Below are 17,756 nucleotides of genomic sequence, written 5' to 3'. Positions count from 1 at the left end.
GGAGAGTGTTTGAGTAATGCAGGAAATCCAAGGTTGACTAGTTCAAATGTTTCGATTTCTATAAATCAAACTTCCTTATCACTCCAAGATGCTTCCTCTATAAACGTTAGGCATATTAACGACGTTTGTAAACGTTTGGCTTAAATTGCTAAAAAGGTGAAACTCTTGGATTTGTTTCGTAACGTTTGTAAACATTTGGATTAAATTGCTAAAAAGAATCCAAACATTTACAAAGGTTTGGCTCAGCCATACCTGTTTGTTCCGGAGTATAGGGGCAAGAAATTTGATGTTTGACACCTGTTGCAAGAAAATGAGATGATAATTTGGAGTTTAAAAATTCACCTCCTCCGTCAGAGTGAAAAACTTTGATTTGCTTGTTGAACTGTCGATGGACATATATTGTTGAACTTTAGACTCCATAGGCGTACTCATAGGCTTACAATCAACCATGTTTGTTTTCTCAAGTATTGTTTCGTAAAACGTTTTGATTTCCACTTATACCACTGACCACACTTTGGTCCTGCCCCTGTTTTATCTATTGGTAAAAAGGTGAAATGTTTACTAATTATGACCATTGCTTTGGTTCAAGAAATGCACGTTATAGGATCGAAATGGGTATTTAAGACAAAACTCAAACCTGACGGTTCCTTAGACCGCCTTAAAGCCCGCTTGGTGGCAAAGGGCTATCATCAAGTCGATGGGATAGATTATACAGAGACGTTCTCTCCGGTTGTTAGGCCTGGAACGATTCGACTAATTATGACCATTGCTTTGGTTCAAAAATGGCATAAACGTTCGGAAAAGTAAACGTTTGAATTTGTTTCCTAATGTTTGGAAACGTTTCCCCTTTTCAATGTTTGAAAAGGGGAAACGTTTTGATTTCCACTTATATTATGTTTTAAGGATAAAGAATTGTTAACGTTGGAATTTTAGTCACTTTTAGAAAAGTGACTTTGCTAAAGCGTTTCACCTGTTTAGCAATTTAAAAGTTCAGTAATCCCAACTAGAATCTTTGTCCCTGAGCCAAACGTTATCAAATAACTTTTATATGATTTTCAGTAATCCCAACTAGAATCTTTGTCTGAATAACTGATAATTTATCGAGCTTACAAAATTCCTAGTCAAACTTAACTTTTTGACTAGGAATTTTCTAGCCTACTTCGGGCTATCAAAACGCTTACTAAAAAAAGTCTGATTACCAAACTAAATTAACATTCTTATTGTCTTCAACACCCTCTAAAACTTCCGTTGAGGTTCCAACGTCATCCGGTACGCGTTGGGGATCAAAAAACTCACTTAAACTCCCCTCCCTTAGCTGTTTTCGGGAATGCAGAAAAGCCCCAAAAACAGAATAAAACGATAATTAATTTATCAAATAACTTTTATATGATTTTCAATAATCCCAACTAGAAACTTTGTCCGAATAACTGATAATTTATCGAGCTTACAAAATTCCTAGTCAAACTCAACTTTTCAAAAATCCCTTTTCTAGCCTACTTCGGGCTATCAAAATGCTTACATAAAACGGTCTGATTAACAAACTGATTGAATATTCAGATTGTCTGTAACACTGTCTAAATCTTTTGTTCAGGTTCCAACTTCATCCGGTACGCTTGCAGGGTCAAAAAACGCACCCAAACTCCCCTCCCTGAGCTGTTTTGGGGAATGCACAAAAATCCCTAAAACGGGATAAAAAGATAATTAATTTGTCAAATAACTTTTATATGATTTTCAGTAATCCCAACTAGAATCTTTGTCTGAATAACTGATAATTTATCGAGCTTACAAAATTCGTAGTCAAACTCAACTTTTAAAAAATTCCTTTTCTAGCCTACTTCGGGCTATCAAAACGCTTACTAAAAAAAGTCTGATTACCAAACTAAATTAACATTCTTGTTTTCTTCAACACCCTCTAAAACTTCCGTTGATCAGGTTCCAACGTCATCCGGTACGCGTTGGGGGTCAAAAAACATACCTAAACTCCCCTCCCTTAGATGTTTTCGGGAATGCTGAAAAGCCCCAAAAACAGGATAAAACGATAATTAATTTATCAAATAACTTTTATATGATTTTCAATAATCCCAACTAGAAACTTTGTCCGAATAACTGATAATTTATCGAGCTTACAAAATTCCTAGTCAAACTCAACTTTTCAAAAATCCCTTTTCTAGCCTACTTCGGGCTATCAAAATGCTTACATAAAACGGTCTGATTAACAAACTGATTGAATATTCAGATTGTCTGTAACACTGTCTAAATCTTTTGTTCAGGTTCCAACTTCATCCGGTACGCTTGCAGGGTCAAAAAACGCACCCAAACTCCCCTCCCTGAGCTGTTTTGGGGAACGCACAAAAATCCCTAAAACGGGATAAAAAGATAATTAATTTATCAAATAACTTTTATATGATTTTCAGTAATCCCAACTAGAATCTTTGTCTGAATAACTGATAATTTATCGAGCTTACAAAATTCGTAGTCAAACTCAACTTTTAAAAAATTCCTTTTCTAGCCTACTTCGGGCTATCAAAACGCTTACTAAAAAAAGTCTGATTACCAAACTAAATTAACATTCTTGTTTTCTTCAACACCCTCTAAAACTTCCGTTGATCAGGTTCCAACGTCATCCGGTACGCGTTGGGGGTCAAAAAACATACCTAAACTCCCCTCCCTTAGATGTTTTCGGGAATGCTGAAAAGCCCCAAAAACAGGATAAAACGATAATTAATTTATCAAATAACTTTTATATGATTTTCAATAATCCCAACTAGAAACTTTGTCCGAATAACTGATAATTTATCGAGCTTACAAAATTCCTAGTCAAACTCAACTTTTCAAAAATCCCTTTTCTAGCCTACTTCGGGCTATCAAAATGCTTAAATAAAACGGTCTGATTAACAAACTAATTGAATATTCATATTGTCTGTAACACTGTCTAAATCTTTTGTTCAGGTTCCAACTTCATCTGGTACGCTTATAGGGTCAAAAAACGCACCCAAACTCCCCTCCCTGAGCTGTTTTGGGGAATGCACAAAAACCCCTAAAACGGGATAAAAAGATAATTAATTTATCAAATAACTTTTATATGATTTTCAGTAATCACAACTAGAATCTTTGTCTGAATAACTGATAATTTATCGAGCTTACAAAATTCCTAGTCAAACTTAACTTTTTAAAAATTCCTTTTCTAGCCTACTTCGGGCTATCAAAACGCTTACTAAAAAAAGTCTGATTACCAAACTAAATTAACATTCTTATTGTCTTCAACACCCTCTAAAAATTCCGTTGAGGTTCCAACGTCATCCGGTACGTGTTGGGGGTCAAAAAACATACTTAAACTCCCCTCCCTTAGCTGTTTTCGGGAATGCAGAAAAGCCCAAAAAATAGAATAAAACGATAATTAATTTATCAAATAACTTTTATATGATTTTCAATAATCCCAACTAGAAACTTTGTCCGAATAACTGATAATTTATCGAGCTTACAAAATTCCTAGTCAAACTCAACTTTTCAAAAATCCCTTTTCTAGCCTACTTCGGGCTATCAAAATGCTTACATAAAACGGTCTGATAAACAAACTGATTGAATATTCAGATTGTCTGTAACACTGTCTAAATCTTTTGTTCAGGTTCCTACTTCATCTGGTACGCTTGCAGGGTCAAAAAACGCACCCAAACTCCCCTCCCTGAGCTGTTTTGGGGAATGCACAAAAATCCCTAAAACGGGATAAAAAGATAATTAATTTATCAAATAACTTTTATATGATTTTCAGTAATCCCAACTAGAATCTTTGTCTGAATAACTGATAATTTATCGAGCTTACAAAATTCGTAGTCAAACTCAACTTTTTAAAAATTATTTTCTAGCCTACTTCGGGCTATCAAAACGCTTACTAAAAAAAGTCTGATTACCAAACTAAATTAACATTCTTATTGTCTTCAACACCCTCTAAAACTTCCGTTGAGGTTCCAACGTCATCCGGTACGCGTTGGGGATCAAAAAACTCACTTAAACTCCCCTCCCTTAGCTGTTTTCGGGAATGCAGAAAAGCCCCAAAAACAGAATAAAACGATAATTAATTTATCAAATAACTTTTATATGATTTTCAATAATCCCAACTAGAAACTTTGTCCGAATAACTGATAATTTATCGAGCTTACAAAATTCCTAGTCAAACTCAACTTTTCAAAAATCCCTTTTCTAGCCTACTTCGGGCTATCAAAATGCTTACATAAAACGGTCTGATTAACAAACTGATTGAATATTCAGATTTTCTGTAACACTGTCTAAATCTTTTGTTCAGGTTCCAACTTCATCCGGTACGCTTGCAGGGTCAAAAAACGCACCCAAACTCCCCTCCCTGAGCTGTTTTGGGGAACGCACAAAAATCCCTAAAACGGGATAAAAAGATAATTAATTTATCAAATAACTTTTATATGATTTTCAGTAATCCCAACTAGAATCTTTGTCTGAATAACTGATAATTTATCGAGCTTACAAAATTCGTAGTCAAACTCAACTTTTAAAAAATTCCTTTTCTAGCCTACTTCGGGCCATCAAAACGCTTACTAAAAAAAGTCTGATTACCAAACTAAATTAACATTCTTATTTTCTTCAACACCCTCTAAAACTTCCGTTGATCAGGTTCCAACGTCATCCGGTACGCGTTGGGGGTCAAAAAACATACCTAAACTCCCCTCCCTTAGATGTTTTCGGGAATGCTGAAAAGCCCCAAAAACAGGATAAAACGATAATTAATTTATCAAATAACTTTTATATGATTTTCAATAATCCCAACTAGAAACTTTGTCCGAATAACTGATAATTTATCGAGCTTACAAAATTCCTAGTCAAACTCAACTTTTCAAAAATCCCTTTTCTAGCCTACTTCGGGCTATCAAAATGCTTACATAAAACGGTCTGATTAACAAACTGATTGAATATTCAGATTGTCTGTAACACTGTCTAAATCTTTTGTTCAGGTTCCAACTTCATCTGGTACGCTTGCAGGGTCAAAAAACGCACCCAAACTCCCCTCCCTGAGCTGTTTTGGGGAATGCACAAAAACCCCTAAAACGGGATAAAAAGATAATTAATTTATCAAATAACTTTTATATGATTTTCAGTAATCACAAATAGAATCTTTGTCTGAATAACTGATAATTTATCGAGCTTACAAAATTCTTAGTCAAACTTAACTTTTTAAAAATTCCTTTTCTAGCCTACTTCGGGCTATCAAAACGCTTACTAAAAAAAGTCTGATTACCAAACTAAATTAACATTCTTATTGTCTTCAACACCCTCTAAAAATTCCGTTGAGGTTCCAACGTCATCCGGTACGCGTTGGGGGTCAAAAAACATACTTAAACTCCCCTCCCTTAGCTGTTTTCGGGAATGCAGAAAAGCCCAAAAAATAGAATAAAACGATAATTAATTTATCAAATAACTTTTATATGATTTTCAATAATCCCAACTAGAAACTTTGTCCGAATAACTGATAATTTATCGAGCTTACAAAATTCCTAGTCAAACTCAACTTTTCAAAAATCCCTTTTCTAGCCTACTTCGGGCTATCAAAATGCTTACATAAAACGGTCTGATAAACAAACTGATTGAATATTCAGATTGTCTGTAACACTGTCTAAATCTTTTGTTCAGGTTCCTACTTCATCTGGTACGCTTGCAGGGTCAAAAAACGCACCCAAACTCCCCTCCCTGAGCTGTTTTGGGGAATGCACAAAAATCCCTAAAACGGGATAAAAAGATAATTAATTTATCAAATAACTTTTATATGATTTTCAGTAATCCCAACTAGAATCTTTGTCTGAATAACTGATAATTTATCGAGCTTACAAAATTCCTAGTCAAACTCAACTTTTTAAAAATTCATTTTCTAGCCTACTTCGGGCTATCAAAACGCTTACTAAAAAAAGTCTGATTACCAAACTAAATTAACATTCTTATTGTCTTCAACACCCTCTAAAACTTCCGTTGAGGTTCCAACGTCATCCGGTACGCGTTGGGGGTCAAAAAACATACCTAAACTCCCCTCCCTTAGATGTTTTCGGGAATGCTGAAAAGCCCCAAAAACAGGATAAAACGATAATTAATTTATCAAATAACTTTTATATGATTTTCAATAATCCCAACTAGAAACTTTGTCCGAATAACTGATAATTTATCGAGCTTACAAAATTCCTAGTCAAACTCAACTTTTCAAAAATCCCTTTTCTAGCCTACTTCGGGCTATCAAAATGCTTACATAAAACGGTCTGATTAACAAACTAATTGAATATTCATATTGTCTATAACACTGTCTAAATCTTTTGTTCAGGTTCCAACTTCATCTGGTACGCTTATAGGGTCAAAAAACGCACCCAAACTTCCATCCCTAAGCTGTTTTGGGGAATGCACAAAAACCCCAAAAACGGGATAAAACGATAATTTATTTATCAAATAACTTATCTATGATTTTAAATAATCCCAACATAGAAATGTTGTCCCAATAATAGATAACTTATCGAGCTTACAAAATTCCTAGTCAAACTCAACTTTTCAAAAATCCCTTTTCTAGCCTACTTCGGGCTATCAAAATGCATACATAAAACGATCTGATTAACAAACTAATTGAATATTCATATTGTCTGTAACACTGTCTAAATCTTTTTTTCAGGTTCCAACTTCATCCATTACGCTTATAGGGTCAAACAACGCACCCAAACTCCCCTCCCTGAGCTGTTTTGGGGAATGCAGAAAAGCCCCAAAAATGGGATAAAACGATTATTCATTTATCAAATAACTCTTCTATTATTTTAATTAAGCCCAACTAGAAACGTTGTCTAAATAATCGATAACTTATCGAGCTAACAGAATTCCTAGTTAAACTCAACTTTTTTAAAATTCCTTTTCTAGCCTACTTCGGGCTATCAAAACGCTTACTAAAAACAATCTGATTACCAAACTAAATGAACATTCTTATTGTCTTCAACACCCTCTATAACGTCCGTTGAGGTTCCAACGTCATCCGGTACGCGTTGGGGGTCAAAAAACATACCTAAACTCCCCTCCCTTAGCTGTTTTCGGGAATGCAGAAAAGCCCCAAAAACAGGATAAAACGATAATTAATTTATCAAATAACTTTTATATGATTTTCAATAATCCCAACTAGAAACTTTCTCCGAATAACTGCTAATTTATCGAGCTTGCAAAATTCCTAGTCAAACTCAACTTTTTAAAAATTCCTTTTCTAGCCTACTTCGGGCTATCAACATGCTTACATAAAACGGTCTGATTAACAAAATAATTGAATATTCATATTGTCTGTAACACTGTCTAAATCTTTTGTTTAGGTTCCAACTTCATCTAGTACGCTTATAGGGTCAAAAAACGCATCCAAACTCCCCTCCCTGAGCTATTACCGGGAATGCACAAAAGCCCCAAAAACAGGATAAAACGATAATTAATTTATCAAATAACTTTTATATGATTTTCAATAATCCCAACTAAAAACATTGTCCGAATAACTGATAATTTATCGAGCTTGCAAAATTCCTAGTCAAACTCAACTTTTCAAAAATCCCTTTTTAGCCTACTTCGTGCTATCAAAATGATTACATAAAACGGTCTGATTAACAAACTACTTGAATATTCATATTGTCTGTAACATTGTCTAAATCTTTTGTTCAGGTTCCAACTTCATCTGGTACGCTTATAGGGTCAAAAAACGCACCCAAACTGCCCTCTCTGAGCTGTTTTGGGGAATGCACAAAAACCCCTAAAACGGGATAAAAAGATAATTAATTTATCAAATAACTTTTATATGATTTTCAGTAATCCCAACTAGAATCTTTGTCTGAATAACTGATAATTTATCGAGCTTACAAAATTCCTAGTCTAACTCAACTTATTAAAAATTCCTTTTCTAGCCTACTTCGGGCTATCAAAACGCTTAATAAAAAAACTCTGATTACCAAACTAAATTAACATTCTTATTGTCTTCAACACCCTCTAAAACTTCCGTTGAGGTTCCAACGTCATCCGGTACGCGTTCGGGGTTAAAAAACATACTTAAACTCCCCTCCCTTAGCTGTTTTCGGGAATGCAGAAAAGCCCCAAAAACAGGATAAAACGATAATTAATTTATCAAATAACTATTATATGATTTTCAATAATCCCAACTAGAAACTTTGTCCGAATAACTGATAATTTATCGAGCTTACAAAATTCCTAGTCAAACTCAACTTTTCAAAAATCCCTTTTCTAGCCTACTTCGGGCTATCAAAATGCTTACATAAAACGGTCTGATTAACAAACTGATTGAATATTCAGATTGTCTGTAACACTGTCTAAATCTTTTGTTCAGGTTCCAACTTCATCTGGTACGCTTGCAGGGTCAAAAAACGCACCCAAACTCCCCTCCCTGAGCTGTTTTGGGGAATGCACAAAAATCCCTAAAACGGGATAAAAAGATAATTAATTTATCAAATAACTTTTATATGATTTTCAGTAATCCCAACTAGAATCTTTGTCTGAATAACTGATAATTTATCGAGCTTACAAAATTCGTATTCAAACTCAACTTTTTAAAAATTCCTTTTCTAGCCTACTTCGGGCTATCAAAACGCTTACTAAAAAAAGTCTGATTACCAAACTAAATTAACATTCTTATTTTCTTCAACACCCTCTAAAACTTCCGTTGAGGTTCCAACGTCATCCGGTACGCGTTGGGGGTCAAAAAACATACCTAAACTCCCCTCCCTTAGATGTTTTCGGGAATGCTGAAAAGCCCCAAAAACAGGATAAAACGATAATTAATTTATCAAATAACTTTTATATGATTTTCAATAATCCCAACTAGAAACTTTGTCCGAATAACTGATAATTTATCGAGCTTACAAAATTCCTAGTCAAACTCAACTTTTCAAAAATCCCTTTTCTAGCCTACTTCGGGCTATCAAAATGCTTACATAAAACGGTCTGATTAACAAACTAATTGAATATTCATATTGTCTGTAACACTGTCTAAATCTTTTGTTCAGGTTCCAACTTCATATGGTACGCTTATAGGGTCAAAAAACGCACCCAAATTTCAATCCCTGAGCTGTTTTGGGGAATGCACAAAAACCCCAAAAACGGGATAAAACGATAATTTATTTATCAAATAACTTATCTATGATTTTAAATAATCCCAACATAGAAATGTTGTCCCAATAATAGATAACTTATCGAGCTTACAAAATTCCTAGTCAAACTCAACTTTTCAAAAATCCCTTTTCTAGCCTACTTCGGGCTATCAAAATGCTTACATAAAACGATCTGATTAACAAACTAATTGAATATACATATTTTCTGTAACACTGTCTAAATCTTTTTTTCAGGTTCCAACTTCATCCATTACGCTTATAGGTTCAAACAACGCACCCAAACTCCCCTCCCTGAGCTGTTTTGGGGAATGCAGAAAAGCCCCAAAAATGGGATAAAACGATAATTCATTTATCAAATAACTCTTCTATTATTTTAATTAATCCCAACTAGAAACGTTGTCTAAATAATCGATAACTTATCGAGCTAACAGAATTTCTAGTTAAACTCAACTTTTTTAAAATTCCTTTTATAGCCTACTTCGGGCTATCAAAACGCTTACTAAAAACACTCTGATTACCAAACTAAATGAACATTCTTATTGTCTTCAACACCCTCTATAACTTCCGTTGAGGTTTCAACGTCATCCGGTACGCGTTGGGGGTCAAAAAACATACCTAAACTCCCCTCCCTTAGCTGTTTTCGGGAATGCAGAAAAGCCCCAAAAACAGGATAAAACAATAATTAATTTATCAAATAACTTTTATATGATTTTAAATAATCCCAACTAGAAACTTTCTCCGAATAACTGCTAATTTATCGAGCTTGCAAAATTCCTAGTTAAACTGAACTTTTTAAAAATCCCTTTTCTAGCCTACTTCGGGCTATCAACATGCTTACATAAAACGGTCTGATTAACAAAATAATTGAATATTCATATTGTCTGTAACACTGTCTAAATCTTTTGTTTAGGTTCCAACTTCATCTGGTACGCTTATAGGGTCAAAAAACGCACCCAAACTCACTTCCCTGAGCTGTTTTCGGGAATGCACAAAAGCCCCAAAAACAGGATAAAACGATAATTAATTTATCAAATAACTTTTATATGATTTTCAATAATCCCAACTAAAAACATTGTCCGAATAACTGATAATTTATCGAGCTTGCAAAATTCCTAGTCAAACTCAACTTTTCAAAAATCCCTTTTCTAGCCTACTTCGTGCTATCAAAATGATTACATAAAACGGTCTGATTAACAAACTACTTGAATATTCATATTGTCTGTAACATTGTCTAAATCTTTTGTTCAGGTTCCAACTTCATCTGGTACGCTTATAGGGTCAAAAAACGCACCCAAACTGCCCTCCCTGAGCTGTTTTGGGGAATGCACAAAAACCCCTAAAACAGGATAAAAAGATAATTAATTTATCAAATAACTTTTATATGATTTTCAATAATCCCAACTAAAAACATTGTCCGAATAACTGATAATTTATCGAGCTTGCAAAATTCCTAGTCAAACTCAACTTTTCAAAAATCCCTTTTCTAGCCTACTTCGGGTTATCAAAATGCTTACATAAAACGGTCTGATTAACAAACTGATTGAATATTCATATTTTCTGTAACACTGTCTAAATCTTTTGTTCAGGTTCCAACTTCATCTGGTACGCTTATAGGGTCAAAAAACGCACCCAAACTCCCCTCCCTGAGCTGTTTTGGGGAATGCACAAAAACCCCTAAAACGGGATAAAAAGATAATTAATTTATCAAATAACTTTTATATGATTTTCAGTAATCCCAACTAGAATCTTTGTCTGAATAACTGATAATTTATCGAGCTTACAAAATTCCTAGTCAAACTCAACTTTTTAAAAATTCATTTTCTAGCCTACTTCGGGCTATCAAAACGCTTACTAAAAAAAGTCTGATTACCAAACTAAATTAACATTCTTATTGTCTTCAACACCCTCTAAAACTTCCGTTGAGGTTCCAACGTCATCCGGTACGCGTTGGGGGTCAAAAAACATACTTAAACTCCCCTCCCTTAGCTGTTTTGGGGAATGCACAAAAACCCCTAAAACGGGATAAAAAGATAATTAATTTATCAAATAACTTTTATATGATTTTCAGAAATCCCAACTAGAATCTTTGTCTGAATAACTGATAATTTATCGAGCTTACAAAATTCCTAGTCAAACTCAACTTTTTAAAAATTCCCTTTCTAGCCTACTTCGGGCTATCAAAACGCTTACTAAAAAAAGTCTGATTACCAAACCAAAATTAACATTCTTATTGTCTTCAACACCCTGTAAAACTTCCGTTGAGGTTTCAACGTCATCCGGTACGCGTTGGGGGTCAAAAACATACCTAAACTCCCCTCCCTTAGATGTTTTCGGGAATGCTGAAAAGCCCCAAAAACAGGATAAAACGATAATTAATTTATCAAATAACTTTTATATGATTTTCAATAATCCCAACTATAAACTTTGTCCGAATAACTGATAATTTATCGAGCTTACAAAATTCCTAGTCAAACTCAACTTTTCAAAAATCCTTTTTCTAGCCTACTTCGGGCTATCAAAATGCTTACATAAAACGGTCTGATTAACAAACTAATTGAATATTCATATTGTCTGTAACACTGTCTAAATCTTTTGTTCAGGTTCCAACTTCATCTGGTACGCTTATAGGGTCAAAAAACGCACCCAAACTCCCCTCCCTGAGCTGTTTTGGGGAATGCACAAAAACCCCTAAAACGGGATAAAAAGATAATTAATTTATCAAATAACTTTTATATGATTTTCAGTAATCCCAACTAGAATCTTTGTCTGAATAACTGATAATTTATCGAGCTCACAAAATTCCTAGTCAAACTCAACTTTTTAAAAATTCCTTTTCTAGCCTACTTCGGGCTATCAAAACGCTTACTAAAAAAAGTCTGATTACCAAACTAAATTAACATTCTTATTGTCTTCAACACCCTCTAAAACTTCCGTTGAGGTTCCAACGTCATCCGGTACGCGTTGGGGGTCAAAAAACATACCTAAACTCCCCTCCCTTAGCTGTTTTCGGGAATGCAGAAAAGCCCCAAAAACAGGATAAAACGATAATTAATTTATCAAATAACTTTTATATGATTTTCAATAATCCCAACTAGAAACTTTGTCCGAATAACTGATAATTTATCGAGCTTACAAAATTCCTAGTCAAACTCAACTTTTCAAAAATCCCTTTTCTAGCCTACTTCGGGCTATCAAAATGCTTATATAAAACGGTCTGGTTAACAAACTGATTGAATATTCATATTTTCTGTAACACTGTCTAAATCTTTTGTTCAGGTTCCAACTTCATCTGGTACGCTTATAGGGTCAAAAAACGCACCCAAACTCCCCTCCCTGAGCTGTTTTGGGGAATGCACAAAAACCCCTAAAACGGGATAAAAAGATAATTAATTTATCAAATAACTTTTATATGATTTTCAGTAATCCCAACTAGAATCTTTGTCTGAATAACTGATAATTTATCGAGCTTACAAAATTCCTAGTCAAACTCAACTTTTTAAAAATTCCTTTTCTAGCCTACTTCGGGCTATCAAAACGCTTACTAAAAAAAGTCTGATTACCAAACTAAATTAACATTCTTATTGTCTTCAACACCCTCTAAAACTTCCGTTGAGGTTCCAACGTCATCCGGTACGCGTTGGGGGTCAAAAAACATACTTAAACTCCCCTCCCTTAGCTGTTTTGGGGAATGCACAAAAACCCCTAAAACGGGATAAAAAGATAATTAATTTATCAAATAACTTTTATATGATTTTCAGTAATCCCAACTAGAATCTTTGTCTGAATAACTGATAATTTATCGAGCTTACAAAATTCCTAGTCAAACTCAACTTTTTAAAAATTCCCTTTCTAGCCTACTTCGGGCTATCAAAACGCTTACTAAAAAAAGTCTGATTACCAAACCAAAATTAACATTCTTATTGTCTTCAACACCCTGTAAAACTTCCGTTGAGGTTTCAACGTCATCCGGTACGCGTTGGGGGTCAAAAACATACCTAAACTCCCCTCCCTTAGATGTTTTCGGGAATGCTGAAAAGCCCCAAAAACAGGATAAAACGATAATTAATTTATCAAATAACTTTTATATGATTTTCAATAATCCCAACTATAAACTTTGTCCGAATAACTGATAATTTATCGAGCTTACAAAATTCCTAGTCAAACTCAACTTTTCAAAAATCCTTTTTCTAGCTTACTTCGGGCTATCAAAATGCTTACATAAAACGGTCTGATTAACAAACTAATTGAATATTCATATTGTCTGTAACACTGTCTAAATCTTTTGTTCAGGTTCCAACTTCATCTGGTACGCTAATAGGGTCAAAAAACGCACCCAAACTCCCCTCCCCGAGCTGTTTTGGGGAATGCACAAAAACCCCTAAAACGGGATAAAAAGATAATTAATTTATCAAATAACTTTTATATGATTTTCAGTAATCCCAACTAGAATCTTTGTCTGAATAACTGATAATTTATCGAGCTTACAAAATTCCTAGTCAAACTCAATTTTTTAAAAATTCCTTTTCTAGCCTACTTCGGGCTATCAAAACGCTTACTAAAAAAAGTCTGATTACCAAACTAAATTAACATTCTTATTGTCTTCAACACCCTCTAAAACTTCCGTTGAGGTTGCAACGTCATCCGGTGCGCGTTGGGGGTCAAAAAACATACTTAAACTCCCCTCCCTTAGCTGTTTTGGGGAATGCACAAAAACCCCTAAAACGGGATAAAAAGATAATTAATTTATCAAATAACTGTTATATGATTTTCAGTAATCCCAACTAGAATCTTTGTCTGAATAACTGATAATTTATCGAGCTTACAAAATTCCTAGTCAAACTCAACTTTTTAAAAATTCCCTTTCTAGCCTACTTCGGGCTATCAAAACGCTTACTAAAAAAAGTCTGATTACCAAACTAAATTAACATTCTTATAATCTTCAACACCCTGTAAAACATCCGTTAAGGTTTCAACGTCATCCGGTACGCGTTGGGGGTCAAAAACATACCTAAACTCCCTTCCCTTAGATGTTTTCGGGAATGCTGAAAAGCCCCAAAAACAGGATAAAACGATAATTAATTTATCAAATAATTTTTATATGATTTTCAATAATCCCAACTAGATACTTTGTCCGAATAACTGATAATTTATCGAGCTTACAAAATTCCTAGTCAAACTCAACTTTTCAAAAATCCTTTTTCTAGCCTACTTCGGGCTATCAAAATGCTTACATAAAACGGTCTGATTAACAAACTAATTGAATATTCATATTGTCTGTAACACTGTCTCAATCTTTTGTTCAGGTTCCAACTTCATCTGGTACGCTTATAGGGTCAAAAAACGCACCCAAACTCCCCTCCCTGAGCTGTTTCGGGGAATGCACAAAAACCCCTAAAACGGGATAAAAAGATAATTAATTTATCAAATAACTTTTATATGATTTTCAGTAATCCCAACTAGAATCTTTGTCTGAATAACTGATAATTTATCGAGCTCACAAAATTCCTAGTCAAACTCAACTTTTTAAAAATTCCTTTTCTAGCCTACTTCGGGCTATCAAAACGCTTACTAAAAAAAGTCTGATTACCAAACTAAATTAACATTCTTATTGTCTTCAACACCCTCTAAAACTTCCGTTGAGGTTCCAACGTCATCCGGTGCGCGTTGGGGGTCAAAAAACATACCTAAACTCCCCTCCCTTAGCTGTTTTCGGGAATGCAGAAAAGCCCCAAAAACAGGATAAAACGATAATTAATTTATCAAATAACTTTTATATGATTTTCAATAATCCCAACTAGAAACTTTGTCCGAATAACTGATAATTTATCGAGCTTACAAAATTCCTAGTCAAACTCAACTTTTCAAAAATCCCTTTTCTAGCCTACTTCGGGCTATCAAAATGCTTATATAAAACGGTCTGGTTAACAAACTGATTGAATATTCATATTTTCTGTAACACTGTCTAAATCTTTTGTTCAGGTTCCAACTTCATCTGGTACGCTTATAGGGTCAAAAAACGCACCCAAACTCCCCTCCCTGAGCTGTTTTGGGGAATGCACAAAAACCCCTAAAACGGGATAAAAAGATAATTAATTTATCAAATAACTTTTATATGATTTTCAGTAATCCCAACTAGAATCTTTGTCTGAATAACTGATAATTTATCGAGCTTACAAAATTCCTAGTCAAACTCAACTTTTTAAAAATTCCTTTTCTAGCCTACTTCGGGCTATCAAAACGCTTACTAAAAAAAGTCTGATTACCAAACTAAATTAACATTCTTATTGTCTTCAACACCCTCTAAAACTTCCGTTGAGGTTCCAACGTCATCCGGTACGCGTTGGGGGTCAAAAAACATACTTAAACTCCCCTCCCTTAGCTGTTTTGGGGAATGCACAAAAACCCCTAAAACGGGATAAAAAGATAATTAATTTATCAAATAACTTTTATATGATTTTCAGTAATCCCAACTAGAATCTTTGTCTGAATAACTGATAATTTATCGAGCTTACAAAATTCCTAGTCAAACTCAACTTTTTAAAAATTCCCTTTCTAGCCTACTTCGGGCTATCAAAACGCTTACTAAAAAAAGTCTGATTACCAAACCAAAATTAACATTCTTATTGTCTTCAACACCCTGTAAAACTTCCGTTGAGGTTTCAACGTCATCCGGTACGCGTTGGGGGTCAAAAACATACCTAAACTCCCCTCCCTTAGATGTTTTCGGGAATGCTGAAAAGCCCCAAAAACAGGATAAAACGATAATTAATTTATCAAATAACTTTTATATGATTTTCAATAATCCCAACTAGAAACTTTGTCCGAATAACTGATAATTTATCGAGCTTACAAAATTCCTAGTCAAACTCAACTTTTCAAAAATCCTTTTTCTAGCCTACTTCGGGCTATCAAAATGCTTACATAAAACGGTCTGATTAACAAACTAATTGAATATTCATATTGTCTGTAACACTGTCTCAATCTTTTGTTCAGGTTCCAACTTCATCTGGTACGCTTATAGGGTCAAAAAACGCACCCAAACTCCCCTCCCTGAGCTGTTTTGGGGAATGCACAAAAACCCCTAATACGGGATAAAAAGATAATTAATTTATCAAATAACTTTTATATGATTTTCAGTAATCCCAACTAGAATCTTTGTCTGAATAACTGATAATTTATCGAGCTTACAAAATTCCTAGTCAAACTCAACTTTTTAAAAATTCCTTTTCTAGCCTATTTCGGGCTATCAAAACGCTTACTAAAAAAATCTGATTACCAAACTAAATTAACATTCTTATTGTCTTCAACACCCTCCAATACTTCCGTTGAGGTTCCAACGTCATCCGGTACGCGTTGGGGGTCAAAAAGCATACTTAAACTCCCCTCCCTTAGCTGTTTTCGGGAATGCAGAAAAACCCCTAAAACGGGATAAAACGATAATTAATTTATCAAATAACTTTTATATGATTTTCAATAATCCCAACTAGAAATTTTGTCTGAATAACTGATAATTTATCGAGCTTACAAAATTCCTAGTCAAACTCAACTTTTCAAAAATCCCTTTTCTAGCCTACTTCGGGCTATCAAAATGCTTACATAAAACGGTCTGATTAACAAACTAATTGAATATTCATACTGTCTGTAACACTGTCTAAATCTTTTGTTCAGGTTCCAACTTAATCTGGTACGCTTATAGGGTCAAAAAACGCACCCAAACTTCCTTCCCTAAGCTGTTTTGGGGAATGCACAAAAACCCCTAATACGGGATAAAACGATAATTTATTTATCAAATTACTTTTTTATGATTTTAAATAATCCCAACTAGAAATGTTGTCCCAATAACAGATAACTTATCAAGCTAACAAAATTCCTAGTTAAACTCAACTTTTCAAAAATCCCTTTTCTAGCCTACTTCGGGCTATCAAAATGCTTACATAAAACGGTCTGATTAACAAACTAATTGAATATTCATATTGTCTGTAACACTATCTAAATCTTTTGTTCAGGTTCCAACTTCATCCGTTACGCTTAGAGGGTCAAAAGACGCACCCAAACTCCCCTCCCCGAGCTGTTTTAGGGAATGCAGAAGCCCCAAAAATGGTATAAAACGATAATTCATTTATCAAATGACTCTTCTATTATTTTAATTAATCCCAACTAGAAACGTTGTCTGAATAACTGATACCTTATCGAGCTAAGAGAATTCCTAGTTAAACTCAACTTTTTAAAAATTCCTTTTCTAGCCTACTTCGGGCTATCAAAACGCTTACTTAAAACAGTCCGATTACCAAACTAATTAAACATTCTTATTGTCTTCAACACCCTCTAAAACTTTCGTTCAGGTTCCTACGTCATCCCGTACGCGTTGGGGGTCAAAAAACATACCTAAACTTCTTAGCTGTTTTTGGGAATGCAGAAAAGCCCCAAAAACAGGATAAAACGATAATTAATTTATCAAAAAACTTTTATATGATTTTCAATAATCCCAACTAGAAACTTTGTCCGAATAACTGATAATTTATCGAGCTTACAAAATTCCTAGTCAAACTCAACTTTTCAGAAATCCCTTTTCTAGCCTACTTCGGGATATCAAAATGCTTACATAAAACAGTCTGA

General features: G+C 34.3%; 1 protein-coding gene across 1 annotated transcript in view; it reads right to left on the bottom strand.

Annotated features, from left to right (window-relative positions):
* Nucleotides 1-1,311: 1,311 nt before the first annotated feature.
* LOC126682092 (uncharacterized) overlaps nucleotides 1,312-17,756 on the bottom strand; it is an 83,629-nt gene continuing 67,184 nt past the window's right edge. Inside the window, exons 7-12 of the mRNA XM_050377643.1 lie at nucleotides 17,526-17,538; nucleotides 14,067-14,182; nucleotides 3,971-4,024; nucleotides 2,655-2,688; nucleotides 1,976-2,009; nucleotides 1,312-1,315 (exon numbers count right to left, since the gene is read on the bottom strand). Coding sequence (XP_050233600.1) covers nucleotides 1,312-1,315; nucleotides 1,976-2,009; nucleotides 2,655-2,688; nucleotides 3,971-4,024; nucleotides 14,067-14,182; nucleotides 17,526-17,538 — 255 coding nt within the window. The remainder of the gene's footprint in view (nucleotides 1,316-1,975; nucleotides 2,010-2,654; nucleotides 2,689-3,970; nucleotides 4,025-14,066; nucleotides 14,183-17,525; nucleotides 17,539-17,756) is intronic.

The sequence above is a fragment of the Mercurialis annua genome, linkage group LG5 (assembly GCF_937616625.2).
Source record: "Mercurialis annua linkage group LG5, ddMerAnnu1.2, whole genome shotgun sequence".
NCBI classification, from domain to species: domain Eukaryota; kingdom Viridiplantae; phylum Streptophyta; class Magnoliopsida; order Malpighiales; family Euphorbiaceae; genus Mercurialis; species Mercurialis annua.
Note: the sequence above shows the minus strand (reverse complement) of the source record. Positions and strands in the feature narration are given on the sequence as shown.